The 25,620-nt window shown below is 43.6% G+C and overlaps 1 protein-coding gene across 1 annotated transcript in view; it reads left to right on the top strand.

The window, feature by feature from the left end:
• The first annotated feature begins 4,583 nt into the window (after window positions 1–4,583).
• The window catches only part of URB1 (URB1 ribosome biogenesis homolog), a 59,367-nt gene continuing 38,330 nt past the window's right edge, over window positions 4,584–25,620 (top strand). Inside the window, 20 exon segments of the mRNA XM_040090177.2 lie at window positions 4,584–4,594; window positions 4,734–4,860; window positions 4,862–5,006; window positions 5,238–5,377; window positions 6,551–6,702; window positions 8,197–8,329; window positions 10,256–10,352; window positions 11,478–11,563; window positions 12,707–12,832; window positions 13,513–13,643; window positions 13,939–14,134; window positions 14,602–14,739; window positions 15,115–15,288; window positions 15,885–16,032; window positions 17,594–17,716; window positions 20,123–20,235; window positions 21,074–21,193; window positions 23,472–23,588; window positions 24,234–24,372; window positions 25,069–25,239. Coding sequence (XP_039946111.1) covers window positions 4,584–4,594; window positions 4,734–4,860; window positions 4,862–5,006; window positions 5,238–5,377; window positions 6,551–6,702; window positions 8,197–8,329; window positions 10,256–10,352; window positions 11,478–11,563; window positions 12,707–12,832; window positions 13,513–13,643; window positions 13,939–14,134; window positions 14,602–14,739; window positions 15,115–15,288; window positions 15,885–16,032; window positions 17,594–17,716; window positions 20,123–20,235; window positions 21,074–21,193; window positions 23,472–23,588; window positions 24,234–24,372; window positions 25,069–25,239 — 2,587 coding nt within the window.

Genomic DNA, 25,620 nt, shown 5'->3' with positions numbered 1-25,620 from the left:
ACTCCTCACTCTCTTGGATGCTGCCAGTCTTGCTGGCGCTTCTCCTGTACACAGATTATCTTTTCTAGCAGTGCACCTGGCACTTGTATAGACATGAAGTAAGAGGCATGTCCCATCTTAGAGAGCTTACTGCTGGAAACAAGAGAAAACATGACCTAAGGTGGAAGCAGAACAAATGCACCAAGGAAAAGGTCCTGGCTTTGTTGTTCTTGCCCTCTTAAAGCACCCAGGTTGTCCCTGATCACTTCCCGACCTGACCCTTCAAAGCCACACTGGGGAAGACTATGTGTCTTGCCCCTCAGTTTAGGAAGGACATTAGGACGGAGTTGCTGGGTGGACCACGGTCTTGGAAATCAACCTCTTTGTGAAAGTGCTTTATTATGGTTTTATGTGCCTGCCTTTGATGGGTTGTTGTCATGTTGCTATTCCCCTTTAATAAGTATTTAAGATAAGATTTTCTAAAATGACTAATGACTGTGTATTTGAAATTCAAGACTGAGGCTTTTTAAAGCCACAGAATCAATGTCAAAACACTGAAAAAACTGTGGATTTTCCAAGAGCCTTGAAAAAATCGGGCTTCAAGGTCTCTCAAGTTAGGTCTTGCAAAGGCATGGAAAACTGGTAGTGTTTCAGAAAAGAACAGCCCATATCAATATCTTATCAGTGAGAGTTAATAGTTTTGAGATCCAGACCTCAGGCTAATTCAAACTGAGCGCTGTGAAATTAGAAGCGAATAACAATATTTTAAAATGATATTTCCGTGTTTCTAAGCACCTGCTTTTCCCATCAGGACTGTAAGGGCTCCCTGGTAAATTCTGTGACTCAGTGACTGTGTCAAACTCAGACTGGATGATGCTTGAAAATTGTTCCATGTGTATAAGGCGGGAAGGATTTCAGTACACAGAAATACCCAAGTATCTCAGTAGATACTCAGAGGTGCTTTCAGCATATGCCTCCTCTAACTCTTCACAGCCTGCTCATTGACCTCCCCACTTTTCTGTCCTCTTCCCTTCTTTTCTGATCTTTCCACCCATCTTCAGCACCTGGGCACGCAGCCCAGTTCCAGAGTCACACCATGCTCTGGCTCAAACCCTTGATGCTCATAATGCCTTGTCGGCAGATCCTTCCATATCGACAGGCTCTAATATTCCTCGTGGGAGGAAGATAAATTGCTGTTAGTCAGGCTTAAAATGCACTCCTTGCATCCAGCTGAAATAACTGTGGAATTGGAGGAGGAGGAAGAAGAGAAGGAGAGATTATTTTGTTTTACAGCATATAGAGTCAAAAAAGTTGTGGTTTTACTTCAGCCTTGCCAGCCCACTCATCTCCTGGGTCCATACACTGACATGGCACATCACCTGAACTCCTCGATGCCAAACTTCTGGAATTCAAGCTCTGCAATGACTGTGTCTGCAAGTGTGTGAGCTAGCACTGGGCTGATCCAAGCAAGCATCGTGGGGGTGCAGGGCACAGGGCATTCAGACACATGATGACAGTGTAGCCATAGTGTTGAGAATATTCCATTCTTGGAAGGCTGTGCTGAGGAAGTGGTCCTGATAGCCCATCTCTTGGCAGCATCCACCCTCTCTCCTTCTGTGATCCCATGCCTCAGGGTGTCAAAGGCTGCAAAGCAGGAAGATTTGACAAAGAGCTCTATATCACACTTGAAATTTTGGGAAAAACTGAAGGAATTTTTTCTGTGTAATAACTGGGTAAACTAAGAGCAAACATTGAGAACTACAGTTTTAAAGATGTGATTTTGGATTAAATGTATTCCCTCTGAATGCTTTCTATAGTTAATTTATACATAAAATGAAAATTTATTTTAAGAAACTAATGCATTTCTTACCAAAACAATGTAGGGTGGGGAATTGTAACTCACAGATGGCCCTGAAGTGAAACCACCACAGGTGTTACTGTAACTGTAACGAGTATCCAAACACCAGTGGGTTTAAAGGACAGGTTTGGGCTGGGATTAGCATGGGCTGTATAGCTGGGGTCAAGCAAAGCTCTGTCAGCAGTCCTACTCAAAGGTAGTCCCTCATCTGTAGGGAGAGGTTATAGGCCTGGAGATGAAGCTGAGTCTGGGAAGGGTCACAAGGACATGGTTAGGGAGTGATGTAAATGCGTATCAAGAGGCTTAATCTTGAAGGGTGGCAAGTATTAGCTATAGAACAGCAAGTATCTATGGCTAAAGGTTGGAAATAGGGGCTGCCTGAGAAGGACAGGAGTGTTTAAGGCTGAAATCAGAAGAGAAACTTTGGTGAAGCTTTTGTGTTAGAACTGGCCTCATCTGCCAAACCAGATTTTTGTCTTCAGGATTGCATGAGTGAGGATGCCACAGCAAAGAAAAAGGTTCAGGTTTGGGAGGCAAAGGCAAGTTAGGCAGGACTGCAGGGCTGGGGTTTGGCTGTTTACATACTGTTCAGGGCAGTAAAGGCTTCAGAGGTTGTAACTGAGGCAGGAAAGAGTCACTTGGCTCAATTAGTCTTTGTGTCTAGAACTGTTCCTTGAACAAGGCGGAGAGCTGAGGTTCATGCAAGGGACCGGGAACTGTTTTTCAGACTTGAAAATGCCAGAGGGGCAGTGTGTAACTTGGATATGATGATAAATTCATCTGGCAAGAATCACAGAATATTCTGATTTACTGAAAAGCTGGGCAGCTCAGATGTTACTACTTGACTCATTTGCTGCTCTCATCTGTTGTACACATAAGCACAACAGAGCAGATGAATTTTGTCAGAGCCTGAGGTCTTCAACTGGCCTTCCATAAATGCTGCTTGCCAAAAAACAAACTTGGGGGAGGAAAGCTGTCAGATATAATCGAGGAAGAAAAGGACACGGGCTTCAAAGTGCACTCCAGCAGAACATGGAAGTGACCTGGCTGGAAATGAAACCAGCAGTCTGCTTCCCCAGTCTCCTGGAAGCCTCTAAGAGCTACGCAGGCAGTGAGAGGAGAGAATAACTGAACTTCAAGTTGAAATAAAAATATTTTTCAGTAGCATTCTGCTTTTAAAATACTAGAACCATGAATATGGTGTGATGATAACTATCAGGCTTGTAAGTCTGGTAACTAGGACTTACCTTGAAGATCTCAGTACTCAGGATACTTTGAGCCTTTTAAAACAGTGTTAAATATTTTTTCCTAGTTCTACTAGCTCTAGCCTTCCTTTTCATCCCCTCAATAACAAAGCAACTCCCTCTTGATAATGTTATTTACTTTCCATATTATGTGCCTACCAATTTCTGGAACTGCAAATGTATTTGGTTACCTGCATAAATTTAAGTTTCAAGAAATCTGTAAAGCAAAAACAAAGGATTCCCATCATCCAGAAGAACAACCAAAAATGTTTTATGGAAGAACTGAAAAGTCTGTACCTTTGCATAGAATTTGCTATACTAAGGTGAATTCCAAGTGGAACTGACATCTAAACTGGCAGAAAAAGAGCTGGAATGTAGTGAGTTAAATTTAAGTATTCCTAGAAATAGGAATTATTATCAGAGCTTGGAGCATGACGACACTAGCAGCAGTAAGATGCTTTTAGTTTTGTTCTGATAAATTACTTGTAAAAAGCCCCTGTACTTAGTGTCTAGCAATTCATATTTTCCCTTTTCTCCCCAGTCTCATGTACTCCTTTTATTTTACCCCTTTCTGTTTTCTCTCTTCACCTCTTTTATTTTCTTCTACCTTCTGTTCTTAAAATTTCACAGCATCTTCAACACTGTGAAAGCATTTGTTCGTCCTAAGTCTCAGAATGGGTGTGAATGTTGCCCTCTTCTGGATCGCTCTTTATTTTTTTTCTTTTTCAGTATTCTGATTTAAAAACAAAAAAAAAAAAAAAAAAAAAAAAAAAAAAACACCAACAAAAAAAAAAACCACCACAAAAAAAAACCAGGAAGCTACTAATGCTGCCTTTACTACTTGCACAGATGGGAGAAAAAAATAAAAAATCCGGTTTGGATTTGGGTAGATCTTTATCATTATTTTCTTACTGAAATAATCTTCTTTATCTTCCACTACTGTTTCAGTTGTTGTCATTCCATATGTGACAGTTTATAGGAACAAGGCGTTTTCCATTCCTCCTTATCACTCTGCTCGTCCTGGAATAACTTGCTGAAAGCAAGGGAAGAGTTTAGATTTCAGTTAATCTAAGCCTGCCCTCTGGCAGTGGGAAGCCATTCCCCTCGTTCTGTCACTCCTTCCCTTGCAGTTAGTTCCTCTCTATCTTTCCCGTGGGCCCCTTGAGGTACTGGAAAGCCACAGTTATGTCACCCCGAGGTCTTTCCCGGCAAGAGAGGAGTATCTGAGGAAGTTCCCTCCTCTCCCTGCTTCCCGGCACTCCGTGCTTTCCCCTTCCACTCCCAAGTTTAAGCCGTGTTGGTTCAGGATCGCAGGGCGCTGCAGTCCTGGGAAACCGGGATGGCAAAAACCCGCCTGGCCTTGCAAGCAGCGATGGAAGAGAGACCGCTGCAGATGGGATGTTGGGAAGGAATTCTCGGCTGTGAGGGTGCTGAGGCCCTGGCACAGGGTGCCCAGAGAAGCCGCGACTGCCCCAGGGTCCCTGGAAGCGTCCGAGGCCGGAATGGGCGGGACGTGAAGCAACCTGGGCTAGTGGAAGGCGTCCTGCCCATGGCGGGGGGTGGGAACGGGTGGCGAAACGAGATGATCGTTACGGTCCCTTCCAAACCATTCCATGATAACAGTTAACTCCTCTTGCCCGCTTGGGCACTAGTCGCTGCGAAAGCGCCCCCCCTCGGCCGGGCCGGGGCCGCAGCAGCCCGCCCTGGACCCGCTCCGCCCGCCCCTTCCGGCGGGAGCGGCGGCGATTCCGGGGCGGGGCTGAGCCGGGCCGCGGCGCGTTCGGGCATGGCCGGGAAGCGGAGCCGGGAGGCCGGCGAGCGGAGCGGGGAGCCTGCGGCCAAGCGCGCCCGCGGCCCGCGGGACGAGGAGTTCAATGGCGTCCGCTTCAAGGCGCTGCTGCGGGACCCCGCGGCCGCCGCCAAGGGTGAGGGGCTCTGCAGGGCGGGAGAGGGGCGCGCTGAGGAGGCTGCCCCGCGCTGAGGGGGACATCGCGGGGACGTCGCGGGGACGTCGCGGGGGTGGCACCGATGCTGCTGCTGCTGCTGGGGGCGGCCCACATGGGCACGGCACGGCCGCTCTGGGTCGCGCCCGCGGCCGGCCCGGAGCGGGTCCCACACGTGGCGCCGGTGCCCCGGGTGACGCTGTGGCTTTGCAGGGCTGGAGACCTTCGTGTCCGTCGCCAAGACGCTGCCGTCGCCCCAAGTGTACGATGTCGTGGAGGGATACGTGAAAATTTCCATGGAGTGTGCTGAGATATTCAAGCTGCTCGATGGAGAAAGGAAGCCCGAAAGTGAAGTAAGTTGGACACGGGGGTTGTAATTCAGGGGCTGGCGGCCATGATCCCAGCAATCCCACCTGGAGAGGAAGGAACAAAAGGTCGCCAGGGAATGCTCACAGCCCCCAAGGGTGCCAGAACTCCAGGAGCATCTGGACAACGCTCTCAGGCGTGGGATCCTTGGGATGTCTGTGCAGGACCAGGAGTTGGACTGGATGATCCTTGTGGGTCTCTTCCAGCTCAAGATATTCTGTGGTTCTGTGGATAAATGCTTTGTGGTGTAGATAACTGATAATTTAATATGATTTTAGTTCGGTTTTTCTTCTGGAATTAGCAGTGGCAGAAGCACCTACCAAGTGGGAGATGCTTTTTTCAGTTCATAGATGTTCCTGGATTTAGTAACACACACAACCAATAGTCCTGTCCAAATCAAGCTGTTAAGGTTCTTTAAATGTTATCAAAAGACATTTTAGGTAATAAGGGGATCAATAGAAGCAGTTAAGAAAGCAAAACAGAAGTAGTCTAGTGAAAGTAAATGTTTTTAGATATCTTCCTGATACATTACTATTTCTAGAAAGCTGCTGGTAAAGTTGATCTCATTTTTCTTATTTTAGCTGGACACAATTTATCCTCATCAGAATATGATGAATGAACAAGGAGTTCAATTCGCAGTTTTTACTGTGAATGCTGGTGCAACATTGCTAGCTGCTTACAACCTAGTATTATACTGTGTGGCTTTTTAACCATCACTTGCTGTTCTTTGCCATTCAGTATCATTTTTGTCTGTGTTGTGGCAGCTTTTCCTCAATAGCCCGTTGCTGACGGGCTGATGTTTGTAATGGGCACAGCCCAGTGCTGTATGAATTCTGGATTCTTCTGGAGAGAATTAATTGCAAGACTGGAACAGCCCCAATGTTTTTCTGCAGTGCATTTTGTTTTTCGTTTCCACTTAGGAGCAATCTTCTCTCAAAGCATTGATTCCTTGAAACTACATGCTCTCCAAAGTGATCTTTTCAAAGAGGAAACATTGATTTGGGAGAGAATCTAGAAGTTAATGTCACTTTCATATGTAGAAGCTTTTCTCTTGGAGTGGGCTTACTCTTTATTAATGGCGGTTATTACTGTTTGCTCAGCTAATAATTTCAAGTCGTACCTGATATTGTCAGATATTAACATACTTTTTTATCCTGCAGATGCTGTTAATCTTTCAAGCTCTAGAAGCCATTTTACTGAGGACAGCCAGTGACCTCTCACATTTTTCTGTCGTGGGAATGAACATTGTCAAGAAGTTGATTCATTCCTATATGAAACTGGTCTATGCTGCTTTGTATTCTGAAAATCACAAGTAAGTCTTCTTAGTGCTCTGGTGGAGAATCTCAGTCAATTGATCTGGAGGGACTGTACTAGGTGTTGCAAAATTCATCTTGTCTTATTGCTAGTATCCACCTTTATTTAATAATCCTTTTCCACTTGTCATAAAATAATTGCCTGTGGAAGTCTTTGCGAAGTGGAAGCTCTGATACATCAAACTGTCCAGTGCTGTAGGATTCTTTCCTGTAGGTGTAGTTTTCATCAGTTGAGCTTGTCCTAGTGAGGGCTAACATGGGTGGTGCCTTGAGTCCTCTTATTTTAATGCTACTTGATTTGTGGGGTGAAACGTACTGTGTAGAACAGGGATGTGCAGTCTTCCTGTGACAGCAAAAAGAGATGCTCTTGAGTGCTTTATTTCCCTGTGTTTTTTGGAGTCAGCTTTCCATGTTTGTAATGGATTTTTCTCCTTCGGACTGCCTTGTCTTCTGTAATTTTTTCAGTCTCTTAAATCTGAGGTCATTTTTAGGTTGTTCAACAACTGTGTTATCTAGTCCAGACCAAACAATTTCTCACGTTCATGTGCATAGGGGAAAGAAGTTGCAAATGCCAGAGACATTTCAGTACAAACCCAGGAGGAAGAGGAAGGCAGAGAAAAAAAACAGACTGAAATTGGCTTGTCCAAGGCAAATGACTCGTCTTTCAGTCTTTGAGCAGAATTGGAAAACCTTTCTCTGCTTTCCCAGTTCATAGACACAGCTGTGCTTCTTGAGTTGCGCAGTCAATCTTATTGCAGCGGGCATTTCAACTGGACAGAGACTCTCAAATAGGTATACTGGAAACAAATTTTGAGGCTGTGCAAGATGTTCACTTCTGATTGAACATTTCAAGATTGCAGGTTCTGGAGAAATCCTTCTGGAACCTGCAGAGGAGGCTGCAGATTTCTGATGGGAGATGCTTGCATTTTCTGTGCAACCTCTTTGATGTGCAGAGGGATTTTCTGTATTGTATGTCCAGATGGGATCTCTGCTTGGATCACATAGCTTTTTCCAGATTGTCCATGACAGAAACGTGATGGACAGATTACAAATCTGTTCATGGTACTGGCTGTTCAGATGATGGAGGTCTGCAGTGCCCTGACATATTCCTGTTGAAATAAATGGCAAACCTCTATGAATTTAGGAGTTCATAGAATAATTAAGGGTTGTCTAGTCCAACCCCAGTACCATGAACAGGTCATCGCAGAGTTGTTAATTTTGGCACTTTCTCCATTTTAAGCTACTTTATAAAGGGAATATCCAGCCTCACATGTCTTAATTTTGGGGAAGAATATAAAAAAGCATTTCCTTCTCCCTTCTTCCGTCACCCTTCTTTCCCAGCTGCTGTTATTACTGCCTAAAATAATTACTTTGATTGTTTGTTTAACTTCCCTTCTATTTTCTCTCTAAGGTTTGAATCCATTGGTTTGGTGGTTTGTATAGCCATCATGCTGGAAATAACCTGCAGGTTTTACCTCTGCTTTGTTTTTTAGAATGAGCCAAGGGTGCCTTACACTGTTGTCAGCAATGGTGGCTCAGGGCCCGGATTCAGCAAGGGATGTGTACAGTCATTTTGATTTCAATAACAAATACCTGCCTGGATTGTTGAAAAAAAGATGTAAGAAGGTAAATTAAGGTGCTGCATGCAATGGAATGCTATACCATGGCTCCACCAGCATTTTTAGCCAACTGTTTAGAGCATAGCTGTTGCCAGTGTTTGCTGTATTTTCATCTGCAGGAACTTAACTCTCCCTTCCTGTCCCGTGTCAGGCTGAAGTCCTTGATTGTGCCTTACTGGATACATGAAAATGCTTTATGTGTTTCCAGCAAGCTATGGAGAAATAGAAGTGTACATTTTCTGTGAACTGCCCTTCTAGTGTCTAAAACAGAGTGAAAGTGATAGGAAACTCCTGAAAACTAGTCAGTCTTTTTGTGGTTTGGTCCCACTGAAGTAAAGTGGCGTTAGAGAGGGGATATTGCCCAGTACTAATACAGAGTAATGGCATTTGAAAACACGAACAAGAGTTCTAAATAATCTCTAGCTGGAAATCCTTAAGAAGAATATGTGAGTGAGGAGAAAAAGGCACTCTCCTTTTCCAGAAGAAACTATCTCTTGTTCCCTCCCTGTTTGCTAAAAATAGTCAGGATAGACCCAAACCAGAAGAAGAATATTTGTGTGCCATTCCAAGTGCAAGGGTATAATAAATCCAGTATTGTTTGCAACGTTGACGTATTGTTTCTGGATTTGATAGATTACTTGCAGAGTGAATGTGTAAGTTTGTGTTAGGTTTGTGCCCTATGAGATGAAAAATCAGACTCTTTCTTTATTAAGCAATCAAGTGGAAGGCAAAAAACCAAACACATCCCTTTTTCCCTGGGACCACCTTTTACCGTTCTGAAATTTCACCAGATTCCACGGGTTTTCACCTCGCTGCAGGAGCTGGCTGCAGGAGTACCTCCATCCTTAATTTTGAATGCTTGGGTGTAGTCTTGTGACCAGAAGTTGCTTAAATACTCGGGTGGGATACAAGGAAACAAGCATCCAAGAGGTCTTACTCTTGTGAGGCTTTCAATGAAATTATGTCACAACTGGCTATCAGAGATGAGTTTTTAATGCCAAAATACCAGGTCCAAAGCTTATAGCAAAATCTTGTTTGTTTCTTTTTATTTCTTCTTTCAGCCCTTTCATGAGTCCCTGCTGCCTTTTCTTTTGCCTGCTCAGAATCTTCTTTACAGGCACATTAATTTTGCACAGCAGGTTTAAAAAAAATGGTAAATCACGGCAGGACTGTGTCAGGGAGTGTAGCGATAGGATGAGGGGTGACTTTTTATTTGAAAGAGGGTATATTTACATTAGATATTGGGAGGAGATTCTTGGCCATGAGGGTGAGGAGGCGCTGTCCAGCACCAGTTTCCCAGAGAAGCTGTCACTGCTCCGTCCCTGGCAGTGTCCAAGGCCAGGCTGGACAGGGCTTGGAGCAACCTGGGATTGTGGAAGGAGTCTGCCTGTGGCAGGGGGTGGAATGAGGTGATCCTTGAGATCCTTTCCAACTCAAACCATTCCATGATTCAATGTTCATATCTTGTGGTGCTGTTACAGGTCAAGCTTTCACTGCTTCCACTGTGCCTGAGTTGTTGATTCTATATTTGCCCCTTTTTAGGGGCATTTTTGTGAACTGACCGAGCAGTGCACAAAGGAGGAAGTTCAGTGATGCAGGGTTTGGCATGAAAATGCTTTTAATGTTTCCTTTCCTTTAAATCTGTGGTCTGGTCTGATATTTTGGGAATTGAAAAGCACATGAACTAGCACATTTTCCTTTTTATGTAAAAGGGATCTGCTTAATGCAAGAAGCTTTTTAGCTGAGTACACTGTGGATGTCTTGCATGTAAATTCACGACTGTGGCTGCATGCAACGTGTTCATAGTTGTTGCATGTACCTGTTTATGGCACTTGTACAGATAATCAGCAGTTGCAGTATTGATTCTGCAGTTGGGTACAATCTGTGTGCTAACAACATTTTTAATTTTATATTTACATTTTTATCTTTCCAGGGGAGAACAGATGTCCGCATGGCCTATATTCAGTTTGCCCTCTCCTTTCTCATTGCTGGTGACAATGCAATCTTGGCACAGGTGCTGGAATTAAAAGGTACTTCATAATTGCTCGTTGGGTTTTTGGTTTTTTAAGGCACAGTCTGTTTTAGGTGATAATGAATATGACCTAATTAAAAATGTGAACCAGGTAGAGAGCACTAATAAGAGGCAAAATATGTATTTTTAATCTTATTACCTGAAAAGCTTTAAACTTCTTTGGTAGTATAGTAAATAAGCCTCTTCTGCTTGAGAACAATGCACTAACCACGAAAACTTTGCAAAAATAGAAAGTCTTTGGTGACACAGATTAAAAAAGAAAGTAAATCTATTATAAAATTTTGAGGTCAGAGGGTCAGTAAACATAAAAAAAATTCATGGCCTCCAGCCTTGCTCATAAGACAGTAACAGTGGATATGTTGTGTTTTTCGTTTGAAAAGTGTGTACTTCAGCTGCCTTTCTGCCCTGCGAATTGTGACCCTTGGTAAGGTTATGAGAGAATGCAAAAGGGATCTAGAAATACTGCTTAAAAAATGGTCCTTAAGCCATTGGCTGGCGGCAGGTCGTTTCTCCTATGGCAGGGGCCTGAGAACTGGCTGTAATTATTTACTTCTCTTGCTCCTGCTACCCCAGGACTGCTGATTTCCTTTGGGTGCTGGCAGTTGTTCAGTTCTTTCAGGCTGGGCGTTGCACACCTCGGCCCAGTCAGTACAGCTGGCTTTCATTCCCCTGTAACAGCCCCGAGTTCTCTATGAGCTGAAGTTGCCTAACTTTGGGATGCACAGGTGAGCCGAAAGATGATGCATGTGGTTGGAGGTGGAATCTCCAAACATTAGAGAATCACTCAGTGAAACAATTACAAGTGCTTGAATGGGAAGAATATGAATTTAAGTATGGCATTTCAGGGCACGAAATGTATTTAAAGCTGACAGATGCTGTAGTAGTGTTAATCAGCAAGTTAGCAAATTAGCCAGTCAAGATGAGAGCAGGTTTGGCAGCATCGCTTGCTGATCACCCTAGTCACATCCTTCTGAGCTCTGATGGCTGCCTTTTGGTTCATCCTGGAATATAACAGTGAGGTAAATAATGTGACATGGAAGAGGAATGGGTATGAATTCCCCGAAGCATTTTAGTATGAAAAGAGCTTTCACATTTTAACTTAACGTTTGAAATGTCCTCTTAGATTTCATTCCAGGTATTCTTCGCTCTGGAATAAAGGAAGACAAAGTTTCTACTGTCAGTCTTGTACTTTCCACACTGAGAACTAAGGTATGATACACCCCTGAAACTGTGTTGTCTCACGTTTTTTAATTTCCTCACCACTGGAAACAGTTCTGCAGCGATTGCTCACAATGGTCAGTTCCTCGGGCTGCTGGCAGTGTGCTGCTGCAGTGTCTGTGACTGATAATGTGTGTTGGAGGTCGGTAGCTTGGCTATATTACTGTGTCAGGGTTGAGAACAGGGAAGCAGGAATTGCTGAAAGGTGTGAGAGTTGGTTTAGTGCTGGCTGCCTTTCCTGTGCTCTGTCACCTTCTGAGCATGGCCCTGCCTGTTCCCTGGGATGCACTTGTTGCTTGTAGAGCAGCTGCACCTGAGATCTATTTTATTTCTTTAAAAATGTTTTTAGCTCCAGTATCTATGAGTTTTTAATACCTGTTCTGAACTACTGTAGCAATGTTGTGTAAGCTGTTGGATGAAGAGTTGAGAGGATGAAGAAAAAATAGTTAAATTTAGAGTGTAGCCATAAGAGCCTGCCTCAGACTTGGGCTTTTCACAACTCATCAATTAAAGCCAAAAATGTTCTTTCATTTTGCTGTAGCAATAACATGAAAAAGAAGGAGAATAAAAATGCTACCACTTAAATGTAAAATAAACCTCCTTGAGACTTTGTTTTTCAAATGAAGCTTTTCCTATGTGGGAATCATATATCATGAGCTGTTACGTTATTGGTGGACGCCAGCACACTGTATGACTCTTTCAGCTTAGCAAGAAAAATGCGAATTAAAGCAATGCCAGCAGTAAAACACGGCAGAAGAACTTCTGAGAAACTTCTTCAGCTGTGTATTCCCTTTCAGTCAAACTTTATTTGTAGTAGGCATTACCATGTCTATGCCCAGGTTCCCATGGTTCTAGTCTGTGGCTGTGATGCTCTAAACATGATCTGTGCCCTTCAGCTGAACGGGAACATCTGTCCTGTCCAGCACGTGCAGGGTTTGCAGGGGTTGGTGTAGGGTCAAGGTAGGAACAGGAGCATGTGAGACAGGTGTTGACAGGAGAGCCAGAACCTTTCTTCTGCCCTGGTGAGGAGAGCCAGCTCTGTGGGTACTAGAAGAATGAAGTGTGTTGCTATTTTGCCATGATTTTGCGATAACTTGCAACAAATAAAAGAGTTTGCTTTTTTCTCATTTTTAGGTGGTTCATAACAAAAGTATCAGCAAAACACAGAAAGTGCGTTTTTTCACTGCAGAAGTGTTGCTTCACATCGCTTCACTGTACGGTTGGAATGGGATTACTGATGTCAGCCCTGAGGATTTAAAGGTCTCGTCATTTATTTCTTTGTTACTCTTAATCCTTGTGCTGCCTTTTTTTCCCCTCATCTTGCAACCCGCAGCTTTTGAAGCGGCTCCCAATTCCTCTGAGCTTGATGAGCTCAAAAAGAGGAATCTACTGAGCCTGTTTAAAAAGAGCCCCCAAATTTCCGCTGCTTCTCACTGGGTTTTGGCTACAGATTTTTTTACTTTTGTGTCTGCCCTCTTGTATTCCTCTACCAGATGCTTATGACCCTGCCACTCCCGTCCTGGTATACTGTAAACACCCTTTGGAGGAGATCTGTTTCTAGTAGGTGTCTGCTTGGAGCTGTGCAAATCTCTGACCCCATTCATAAGCATTCATTTCAGCTCTGAGTAATACTAAGTTGTTACAATTCCTGGCAGTCCCTGTAAGTCATACGATTCACGATTTCCCAGCCACATTTGTCAGGAGACAAGATGCCCATAGGAATCTTGAGTTGTTCAGGATTTAGAAGGTTAATGGAATCGTAGAATCACAGAATGGTTTGGTTTGGGTTGGAAGAGACCTTCAAGTCCTGAAGCTCCTCTTCTTAATCTGAACAAAAGCCAAGTTTCTTTTAGTATTTCTCTAAGAGGAGCCATATAAAATGGTAGAGTGAGGCTGATATCTGTGATAGCAAATCTTGTATGCCTTTTTGTTTTTTATAGGTGGCTCAAGGTTCTGAGGAGGTGGGAAAAGCAATGGTACGAGAACTTGTGCATAGTTTCTTAATGGACCTCTGCTGCTCTCTGAAACATGGCATAACGTTTTATGATCCAAGTCTTGGAACTTCTGGCAAGTAAGTCACTGGCCAGCTGGGAGTGTACATGGATTTTTTGCTAGAAGCAAAAGAGACCTCACTAGTTATCATGTTTGCCCTGAAATGTATGGTGTTAATTCACTGTTTGTCATGCAGAAAACATGGAGGTAAATTAATTTCCTTATTCTCTGAGTATAAACTCAGAAATTATGCCAGGAGGGTGAGAGACCTTGCCTTCAATTGACAGTTAGAGAAGCTGCAGAGTTCACATCCCATATAAAGTATCAAAATAAGGATTTCTTATTCAAAATAACTTTTTTTTTGTCTTCAACAGGGGAGGAAATGTGGTACTTCTGCACTTCCTGCTTGGTTTAAAAACTGCAACAGAAGATGAAATGGTTGCTGATCTCATGGTGAATATTCTCAAAGTATGCCCAGATTTATTGAATAGATACTTCAAGGAGACCCACTATTCCTTTGTTCCAAGAGTGATGTCTACTTGGATGGACAACGTGAAGTTGCTCAAGAAGGTAAGAGTATGGATGGTGGTAAAAAATCATGCTCAGAGCAGGAGGCTCTGTAAACATTTAAACTAAAGCGAGAAAGAAGGAATTTTGGTGTAAGAAACGCTGGAAAACATCATGTCAGTGGCATATTTTTTGAGATGCAGCAACATCCAAGTTCAGCTAGAAGAACATTTTGTCCTTTGTGAGTGTTCCACTGCCTCTTTGTTTAGCTTAAAATGAGCAGGTAGGATCTGGAATCTCTCAAAAAGGGATGGCCTTTAGCAGGGATGCTGGTTGCATGCAGAGGGTCCGTTTAGTTGAGTAGGACTCTGGAGGATGCTCTGTAGCATTTTTGCATAAAAATTGATATTTAATGTTGCCATTACTTCCGACAAGTCAAAATCCTTCTGTATAATGCTCCCCCAGAAGAAGCTGTCCGGGACTGTATCAATGGGGCTTAAATTTTATTTCTTTTACTTGTTTTCTTTCAGATCTATGAGGCTCAACCAGAGATCTCCAAGTCTTTTAAGACTTCAGAATTTATTCCTCTTCCCAGATTGCTTTCGATGGTGATGGTGACAACAGTCCCTGCAGTGTGCAATAAAACCATGTTCACCCAGGGGTTAAATGTAAGAGCAGTCTATAGTATTTCAGTGACTTTTCTGTCCCAGTTAGTACTGTTTGATTTTAGTGTGTGATCATTCAAGAAATTCCTTAAGTTGGTTAATTACCTGCGTTTTGTATTGTCTGTGCCAGCATAAATCTGGCTTGGGGAAGCACTGGAAAATGAATTAAAACCACTGATACTGATTCCAGGTGCCTTTCACAAGCACCAGTTTTGCCACTGGCTGCTGGGGTTCTGAAAAACCTATGGAATCTTTACTGCTAGCCAAGATCTAGAAAATAATTAATTTGCTGACCAATTTTAATGCATTCAAAGCACAGGTTCTGTGCAGAGCATAACAGGAATCACTGAAATGTCATGAATTCACTTCCTTCTGTAGTTGCCCAGCACAGTGGTGAAGCACAGCATCCTGTCACTGGTATCCATGGTGCTGAGAAGAGCCCTGAGGAACATTGAGCACTGTTTGTCTGAAGAAACCTGGCAAAGGTCACAGATCTACACGCTGCCAACAGTGCAGGAGTTTGTGCAGCTCTACAGAGAAGCTGTCAGCAAGGTAGAAAGAAAGAGACAACTGGGGGCTGACAGGAGGCATTTTGCAGGCAGCAGACAACTGCTCTCCTCTGTACTTTCTCCTCAAGTGGTTGCAGCCTAGGAGCCAGGAGATGGTATCCTGGGGGAGGCTGCGGAGGAAATGGTGAGGTAGGAGCTTACATTTCCTGACATGTCTGTCTGATGGGAATACAAAAAAAATTCTGTGGTGAGACGATTTGTAGCTTTAATGGCTGTTGTGCTGCAAGTGACTTCCAAGGGCAGGAAGCAAGTTCTCTTCCTGGTTCAAGTCAATGTAGCCAGCAGGCATTCAGAAGTTACTAAACAAGAGGGCATTTGTGTTGAAAATACATCATGAGGAAGGACCAAACAAATTTTTCACAGGAAACCTTTTCAGTAAAATGTTCTTTCCAGTACTTGCTTTCTGCAGAAGTGGAAGTACAGTCCTTGAGTTCAGGTCATTCCCTGATTGCACATGAGGTCAATTCCAACCTTTGTGAGGAACAGCAGATCTTCCTGTTGGGTGTTTGGGGATGTATTTGTCACAAGAGCTTTGTCTTACAAAGGAGAGCTGTTGCAATTTACCCGTTTTGCTTTTAGGTCTTACCAGAAATGAATAGTATTGTGGCTGTCTGGCAGTCCCTTCTGAAGCAAGAGAGAGAACACAACGACAGCCCAGCAGAGAAGAATGAGGGTGATGCCTCCACTGTGAAGGCAGTGACGGAGACAGAAGTTGCTGAGCAGCACGGTAGGCAAAGCCGATGGAGTTACAGCTTCTTATCTATATGGGAATGGGTGTTGTGGGACCCTCATCCCACCCTTCACTTCAGCAGAATCCAGATCTCATTTGTGTATTTACTACTCACCTTTTCTTTGTTCAGTTCTTCAGGCCATTAGAATTGCCTGAAAACACAGTTTAACATATAGGCTGGCCAGTGCTACTAGAAGGTTAAGCAGGTTGACTTTGCTGTCCCAGGATCACAGAATGGTTGAGGTTGGAAGGCACCTCTGTAAATTGTCTTGCCTGATATGTCTGCCTAAACCTGGTTACTCAGGTCCATGTTCACACAGCTTTTGAACATCTCCAAAGATGGAGACTCCAGGGCCTCTTTAGGCAACCTGTTTAGGTTGCAGGGAACAGGAAGTTTCGGGATTGTCTGCATCTTGGCCAACAGCCTGTGAAGTTTTCCTTGTGGGCTAGAGATAAATCTGCAACCAGTTTGGCCCTTCAGAGGGCATATTCCACAGAGAGGCTTCCTGGAGCAAAAGGTTTTTCAGTGGGTGTCCTGTGCCTCCCTTTAGGCAGCAAAATGTTGTCAGCACTGACAGTCCAAGGCAGTGGAGCGGCTAATTTCTGTAGGACTATAGCTGTAGTTCCTTAGCATTCTGAGCTGGTAAATGCTGTATCACTTATTCCCAGTTCACCTTTTACAGCTTTATTTGCATTGTGTGGCCACTAGAGCATTCTTTTCTAAGGGGAGTTGAGACTCAGGCAAACAAAGTTTATCCATGGCATTCATCCAGTTCTTTCTAACTCTGTAAGGGAGACAAATTTAACAGGAAAAAAATAGGTGTTAATCGTGTTGGTCCATGTACTTTACTTCCTTTCAGTAATGACTGGATAACAAGTAGCTTTTATGCCTCCTCATGTTACTGCTGAAACCTGAGATGGCTTTTCATAGGAAGTAAACAGTTGCCTTAAGTGCTGTTGGTGTTTCTCTCATACAGGTATTTGTTGTCTGCCTCTTGCCAAGAGCTTACACTGAGAAGTATTATTTTGAAAGGGGAAAGAGAAAGAAAGAGGTTTTTAACTGAAATAATATATTTGCAACTAACTGTATTGTACTGTCTCGTACACTTCCCCAGCCAAACCTACCTGCCATTAGCTAAAAGTAGTGTCCCCAGAAATCAGCAGCATGACCATATCCTTTCCTTCACTTTTTCCTGTTCTTCTAGCCTTACATTAGACAGCAGTGGGACTGGTGGGATTCTTATAGTGAGTATTCAGACGTTCAGGTTGTGTTTTATATGTGTGAGCACTCATGAGTCAAATTAGAAATGGCAGCTCTCAATCTAAGCACCGAATAAGTGGATTAGTTTTAAAAGTATTCATACAGGAATGCTGGGGAAGGAAACTGGAGGTTCCATGGGTGTTTTTCTCATTCTTCTTGTTGGGAAGATAGCAGGTCTTTTCCTAGACAAGTCTGCTGGAAATGCAGTTAGTAATTCTCATGCTGGGTAACGGAGGTGCGACACTGCACTCTTGCTGTGAAGGAAGAAGAAACTAATTATGGAAACATTTTGTTTAGGTTCAGATGATGCTGAGACGCTGCTTCTGAAAGCTGCACTGCTTCAGGTCATATGTCTTTATCAGAAGGTTGTGCCCCACTTGGTAGCACGGAGCAACTTTGATTTTAGCAAGCTGCTAAAAGGTATGTATTTCCTCCAGTGTTTTGGCTGTTTACAAAGTCCATAGCAGAAGGGAATGTTTGCTTTTCTGTGGAGATAAAGAGCTGTTTTCTAAAAGTAGCCCATTTTAGTTTCTCCATTATGTTTGGCATTTACTGTTGCTGTTTCTGCCGTGCTCTGGCACTGTTAAATTCCATAGCTGTGCTACCACGCCCAGCTGTCAGCACTGCGTTTCACTCGTTTTCCTCTCTGGTGTCGTAGTCTTGGAAGTGTTTGGTCTTCATAGGCTTTGAGTTCTAATCTTTCTGAGGAAGACTTATCTTCAGCTCGTAATGAAGTTTCTTCTAGCCCTCTGTCAACAGTCTACTGTCAGTAAGTTATTTCCAAACTCTTATTAGCTGCGATGGTAAAGAGTTTTTTGAACAAGATACTTCACAGAAAGTTCAGGGTGGGGGTGAAGCACAGCACCTCCCAGTCTGCCGGTGTCTGTAACGTGAGGGGTTGTGGGTAGGGAACAGAAATCATGACTTGTGTCCCCTTGATCGTGAGACAAAGCCTTGTTCTATTGTTTGGAGTTCCCTTATATAGGGAGTTCAAAACTCCGGTTTTAGACACTGACTGGTTTGAGTCTTAGCCCTGCCCAGCTCCTTGAGCAGTGATATGTCTGCTCTCTGGACTCACTGATTGGCTGAGGTCCCTGCACGAGCTCTCCCGTTCTCCGAGGGTCCTGTACAACAAGCCGGGTCAGCTGAACTGGACTTGCCATGACCAGATTTATTTTGTCTTAGCTAAAGACTTGCTTTGACGAGTGTCAGGGGGAACTGACAGAGGAAGTGGTGAATCCACTACCCATGGTATTCGAGAATTTGTGGCAGTCTGGTTAAGTTCCCACTGACTGGGAAAGGGGATTTTTAGAAAAGGGAAAGTGGAAGACCCAAGAACTACAGATGAGTCAATCTCACTTCTGTGCCAGGCAAGATCACGGAGCAGATTCTCCTAGAAACTCTGCTAAGGCACATGGAAAACATAGAGGTGGTTGGTGACAACCAGCATGACTTCACTAAGGGCAAATCATGCCTGACAAATTTGGGATGGTCCTCCAGTGCTGCTCGTGGTACAGTCGATACAGCCATGTACAGCTGAGACTGAGGGAGAAAGCAAAGGGTTGATTGGTCAGCCCTTTGCGTCACTGTTCTCTGTGGGCCACCAGGGCTTGTGGGCCACCCAGCTCGAGCAGCTGTGTTAAACAGGGCCAGGGATGTGTAAGGATGGGAGTTATTAAGTGCCTTTACTAACCTGTCGGAGGAAAAGGGACTTTAAACAAAATCCCTCTCTAAATCAACTGTCTCATGCATGAGGTTTTTTTCTCCTTCCGTCGAAGCATGTTAATTGGTTTTTATGCTTGGTGACTCACCAGATCATATACCCTGTTCATCCCTTTCTTTCTTGCACTGGTCTGCTTACTTCTAACTGGACAGGAGGCAGGACATGTTCTTGTGAGGCAGAAATCTCTTTGTGGTCTGTTGGGTACATTATGAAATAATAAAGTCAAACAGGCTGGAAAATAAAGTGTCGTCCTGAAACAAATGTAGTGCAGTGAGCCTGGGTATTGATTTTGAAGAGAAGTAATGATGGCGTGAAAGAATCATGAGACTTTGTTTTCTCAGATGTGTCAGTGTGAGAGTTCTGTTGCTCGTTCTGATCACCCCGATGGAAACGTGGACACCAAAGGCGCCGTGTTTTCCTACCTTGTAGAAGTGTGTTCTTTAAATAGCTGGTGGAGTTTCATTGTTTGGTCTTACTTACTGTTGCATTACCTTGGTGACGACTTTTTAAAATGTTTTGCTGTTTCTCAAATGTGGGCCACAAAAACAGGCTCCAAGAGGCTCAGGCACCAGCGCTTTATACAGGTGATGTCAGGTCAGGTCTGGGCAGCTCAGGTTCTGATTGCACTGCAGTAGTTCCCTGGCCTGTGGCAGAGTAAGTGAGGTTATCACAGCATGAGCTGGTGATAACAGTGATACAGGGGGAGACATGAGTGTGAAGTTCCGTTGTCTGGAGCAAATATTGTCATGGTTTGAGCATTAAGATTTCCTGTTTCCTTAGATTCTATATTTTGTTCTCCAGTTTTTCCATCCTTTGTACTGCCTGTAGGTAACTTTTCAGGGTTGCTGAGACCAATAGAAGAGATTCTATATTTCCATGCACGACCAGTGATTTCTGCTGGGCTCAGGTGGTGGAATCTCCCTCAGAGGGCTGGATTCCCACCTTGGGTTGGCCAGCCGTAGTTGCAGTGTGTCTGGGGATCCCATGATATGAAGATCTGTGAATTGCCAGCTTGTCTCACCGTTGTGTTTTAAATCCTGAGCGTTGTGAAATCTCAGGAAGATGGACTAAACTGAAGTTGGTTTCTTGCTTTCACGCCTCAGGTATAGTCACTGAAAAGGGCCTGCGGGAGGAGGTCCCTCCTCTTCTGCAGCACCATATCCTGAAAGTGGCTTTGGAGCTTCCTGCAAACAAATTTGCCTGGTTTAGAGTACAGGTAAGAGGCTGATGCAAAGTTAGATTTCCTTGGTCTGTTGTCCTCAAATCTTTCCATCCGGCATCACCTAGTTTCAAATTAGTCCAGTCATTTTAGGAGGTGACCCTTTTGTAAAAGCAACAGGAATTACAGTCCTAGCAGCAGTGAAAAATCCCTTCAGAGCTGAAAGGCTTTTTACAAGGAAAATGTTTTTTGCCTCCCTGGTGAACACAGGAGAAGTTTGCTGTAGCTCTTTGTATCTCTGGAGATGTTCCCTCACAAGTGAGAATGTGCTGGTTTCCACTTGTCTGGAAAGCCTGAGCTGCAGACCAGGGAGATGAGCCGCTGATGGGAGCCGTCCCACCCCTTCCTGAGGAAGATTCCAACACTTTTTAATGCTCTCCATAATTAGTGGAAACCATCAGGGCCCCAGCTCTCTTTTTTATTGAGGCTTGTAAAATAAGGACTGTGTCAATTTGCTTGTCATGTCAGGAGAAAGGAGTAGACCTGGCTTTGAGGAGAAGCAGAGACACTCGTGGGGTGTGGTAACAGGGACAGACATGGAACGGTTAGGGAATAAAAGGTGATTGATGAGGGACGTGGCCTTGTCTTGGGTCCTTGTAGTACTTGGGGTTTCTGTTACTACTGAAACACTTTCTAGGAAAACATTTTACCAGTGAGTACGATGCTCCTGGCTCATTGAATGCAAAGTAGTGTAAATGATCCCACTCGTTTCTGGCCTCGGGATTTTTGGGCGGGTCTATAAAATAACATACTTACCTTCCACATCGGTCTCAGTGCAACGTAGTCCTGTACAGTGTTGCTGTGGCAGAGGAATTTTAATATATTTTTCTTGTAGGGCATCTCTGAAACAGAGAAGCTAGCTGGTGAAAAATCAGTCTTCTATTTACTGATGAAAATGTTTGTTACAAGTACCCACTCTCATCTGAAAATTTCCACCAAAAAATTAATCATCAAGGTAAGCATTTGAATTGAAATATCAGGGTATTTACTATATCCCACTGGTCTGAAATGTCAGGATTGTAGAAGTTTTTCTTAAAACAGATCCCTTTACTGCATGACTGTGGGATCAACAGAGTCTCCTTTCCTGTTTCCTGTTACTCTTGTTGGAATTTGCTGTCAGATAACTAGCTGTTAATGAAATATTTTAAGGAAATAAATGCTGTGAACTGACTTTCCTGCAGCAGTTGATGAAAAAGTAAGGAAAATGTCTTTAATGCTTGCCCTCCTCCCTAGGCTGAAATAATTCTGACACTGTAATAAATCAATGTGGTTTGTTTCCTGCAAAGGTCTTGACATCGATCAAGAAGATATTACTTTTGATTTTTTTTTTTTTTTAATCATTGATTCTTTAATCTGTACTTCACCACTCTGACCTTGCATAAGCCTTAGGTGGTTTGCTCTGGCCCTGCAAAATAGTCCTCTCTGGTATTGTCTGATACAAGCTTTGATGCAAGGAGTACTTTTTGTCTTAAAAATTAATTAAAATCCCCTTTGGTACTTTTAAATTAGTTATTTGGCTTTTCAGGAAAACTGATCAACCACAAGTCCACAAGACACCAAAGGCTGTTGTTTTTAGCACCTTATTAAAAGAGGACATCTTTTAGCTATCTAAGTAGGGGTAGAGATTTACGTTAGGAATAAATACGACCAAACTGGCCTGCCAAGAGAGAATCCAGGAAGCTGCACTGGCCCTGGACAGGGCTCCTCATGCAGTGTCCTGCAGGATTCATGGCACACAAATTTGTACCCAGCTTCGTGCGTTGAATCTTTGCGTTTAGCTCCAATCACAGAGTGCCATTGTAATATTCAGTCCACCAGACCCAAGTTACACTGATCGAATCAGGGTTTAGTTGCCGCTGATCCTTTGCAAGGGATGAAAGGCAGGTTCACTTGGTCTCCCAGTAATGAATGTCTCAACCATAAGCTGCTCAAAATGTACTGTTTTTCTGGTGGTTTTGGATTCTTTTGCCAAATGGGAGCAGGGACTGCCTGACTTGTTCTTGTGTTCACTTTCCACTTTAGTCCATTGCATTTTCTCTGAAGGGAACGCAGGAACAGGGAAGTTAGGGCAGTTATGTCAGCAGAAAGGCTGCTAAGAATAGATGGTACGGACTTATTTTTCTACACAGTGCCACGTGACTGAAAGCTTGTGTTTGGATTTCACATTCTGTTCCTGCCTGTTTTTGTGAGAGCTGCAAGTGCACTTCTATTTCAAGACTCTGCCAAAAATAGTCAATTATATTAAAATGAATCCTTTTTCCTTCATTTTTTCTTTATTTAAATGAATTACCCTGTCAGATTCATGTAAGCAGCAGTTACTTTTAGAGTTGCTGGTCTTGTACACAGAGTAAATGTAGAACAAGTAACTTGTGATAGCTTCCTTTTATTTTGTGTGTGGAGAGGAGCAAAAGCACAGATTGATCGTGTGTAATTGCAGTTGTTTAATGTAGGTGCCAGAGTCAGGAAGTTGGGCAAGGTTTCCTCTCTTGCTGAGAGTTAGGGGCAGGGAGTTTAACCATGGTGTCACTCCGATTCCTTCCTCCCCTCTCCTCTTCTCCCTCCTCCTTTCTTGCTCGTTGAGCTGGAGCACAGGGTCACCAAGTTCCTAGTGTGGGTGCCTGAGGTCAGAGCTTGAATTCTGAGAGCAGGAAAGTGGGGGAAATCTTCTAGGTATGTCAAAGCCTGTCTCTTGGTTGTGGCGTATCTGGGTCTACGTCACCTCCCCCAGCAACTTGCGCTTTTCTCGGGACTTCGCTGTGGTCACAACCCACTGCTTGTTTGTGTGACTGTTTATCCACCTGCCTAATTGTTTTAAGCACAAGTAGCCTGATTCAGGTTTAAATTAGCGATGATTTCCTTTATGTTAGATCAGTAGTTTTCTAAAACTCCTGCAGGCTATTTTTAAAGTGCTTTTTTTTTTTCTGCCTGTGAGGATATTAAGATGTACAACCCTCTGAAAGCAGTATAACTTGCTTTCCAAAAATTATAGAAGTAGAATTTTTATTGTCCACTACGCAGTTGAAGTCCTGCTAGTGAGTGGGAGTAAGGCCTCTTGAGCTGAAGGGGTGAGGAGAGTGACAGATACTTCTTTTCATCAACCTGCTCTTCTTTTTCTCTTTCCCAAGAGAAGGAATCATGAAGTTACTTTACAAAAAGATCTGTATCTCTTGGAGATTTGTATTTTAGGTGTTTTGAGGTTTATTTACACACCTCCCCCTTTGTTTCCTGGACAGGTTTTATGTGACAGTGGAGTGTTTGAGTACACATGGAAGGAACTTTCGATTTGGCTGGAACACTTGGATAATACAAAAGAAGACCAGAAGGAAGCAGTGATTCAGTTTTTGGAAAGGGTAACAGTGTCCAAATTAGCTGGACAGACAATGCAAAGAATAGTGTTAGTGGACACTGGAGATTTTGATGCTATTGTTGAAAAACCCATCGAAGACCAGTGAATGAATTCTGAGAAAAGCATTGTTTGGGATTCCTTATACGGAGGTGGCATCGTTCTTGTCTTGAATGGGAGGACAGCAAAATGATTTGCGGGAAAATGAAATCCAAAAAGATCGGTTGTTTGTTACAGCATTGTTAATACAAGTGTAGAGTGTTGTATGTGTGGGTAGCTTTTATCTCCTCTTTACGTGCCAAAATTATCAGACCTCAGTGAATTGTGGTCTTTTACAAGGAAAGCTGACGCTTCCTGTTTACTCTTCAGCATGTTGAATGCCCAGTGCATCATTTCCAGTGCAATCTCACCAGGGACTCAGTCTGTGGTAGCAATCTAGATGCCAAATTGCAGTGGGCCTTTTTTTTCCCCATCAGTGTGCCCTGTAGAGCAGGAGCCCTAGACAGAATCCTGCAGAAGTGATATGGAAGTTGTCCTCCTAAGACCTGCCCGGCTTCCAACCACTTTTAGCACACGGTCTTTCTTAGCATCATCTGCTTCCCCTGTGCTTGACAGCCGGTGCAGTTACCTTTCTCTCCGCCTTTGCTGACAGATCCTGCTGAAGCTGGTGACAAACCCCTATCCCTACACAGACAAGGCAGCAGACCTGGTTCAGGAAGCCAGCATGCTCCAGGTCGCTATGTTTAAACAGGACTCCGATAACATCAGCATCCCCGTCTCTCACATTGATGGTATGTGGTAACCCCTCAACAACAGAATTCCACGACTTGGGGCTACGTTTGCTAGCCCTAAGCAGTAAACTGGGGATGGGTAACTCTAGATATCCTGTTAAGTAAGGACCTCCAGGATTCAGCCCTCCATGTATACTTGGTATCAGAAGTAGAACTTGGAATTGCAGTTACCACTTTACCCCCACAAGTAATTTCTGATGTGGTTGTGCAACTTCAACAGTTTTTGAAATCTCTCTTCATGCTCTTGCAGCAGCATCTTTCAGCTAAAATGGAAATTTAGTCCTTCTGCTTGGGGCTGTTTATAGAATCATGGAATCCCAGAATGGTTTGGATGGGAAGGCACCCTAAAGCTTATCCAGTTCCACCCCCTGCTATGGGCAGGGACACCTTTCAGTAGCCTAAGGTGCTCCAAGCCCTGTCCAACCCGGCTTTGGACACTTCCACAGATCCAGGGGCAGCCACAGCTTCTCTGGGCACCCTGTGCTGGACAGCAGCATTGGAAGGCAGACTGAAGTTCACCTGTGATTTTTGTGTTTCACTTAACATTGTATTGTGTGACAAATGTGGCTTTCATTTTTTTTTTTTTTTAGGAATTAAAAAGATGCCTTGTATTCCTAGAGTGTTGCATTCTACCTCTGTTGTTTTTCCAGTTAGTCTGGATCCTCTGCTTAGATTTTTTTTTCCTTCACTTATTAGATGTCCTGGATATGGTGGATGTCCTGATCGAGGGCAGTGATGGCTTAGATGAAGAAATTGGGTTCTCCTTAAATGAAGACATGATTATCCAAACATTTCCCTTCAGTGCTGTTGTCCCTGCTGCATTAGAAGCCAGGAATATGCTGTTGCTTCAGTCTGAAAGTGGAACAGGTACAGATTTTTTGGTTTTATGTGTCATTTCTACCAGTGGAGTGAAAGCGGCATAATTTTTACCCATTTTTAATAATTTTTTTACCATTTATCATTTTCTACCTTGAGACATATTATCTTCCCTGCAAGCAGAAGGAGGTGCAGATCCATGGTGTTCCTTGCTCAGGAGAGGCATTGAAGCTCTGTGGGTGCTTCTGCCCTTTTTCACTGACCCTAAAGAGAGGAGACACTGTCCCTGCATGGACAGTCTTGGTCTGGAGTTAGTTGGCTTCAGTAACACATTATTTTAAAGGACAGAGTGTGAAGACCAGGAGAGGAAGGTGGTTTCCATGGCTGTAGGCAGCTCTTCCTGAGATCAGGGAGACAGGAACTGCACTGTTG

This window comes from Hirundo rustica, chromosome 2 (assembly GCF_015227805.2).
Source record: "Hirundo rustica isolate bHirRus1 chromosome 2, bHirRus1.pri.v3, whole genome shotgun sequence".
NCBI classification, from domain to species: domain Eukaryota; kingdom Metazoa; phylum Chordata; class Aves; order Passeriformes; family Hirundinidae; genus Hirundo; species Hirundo rustica.
This window is presented reverse-complemented; position numbering and strand designations above follow the sequence as displayed.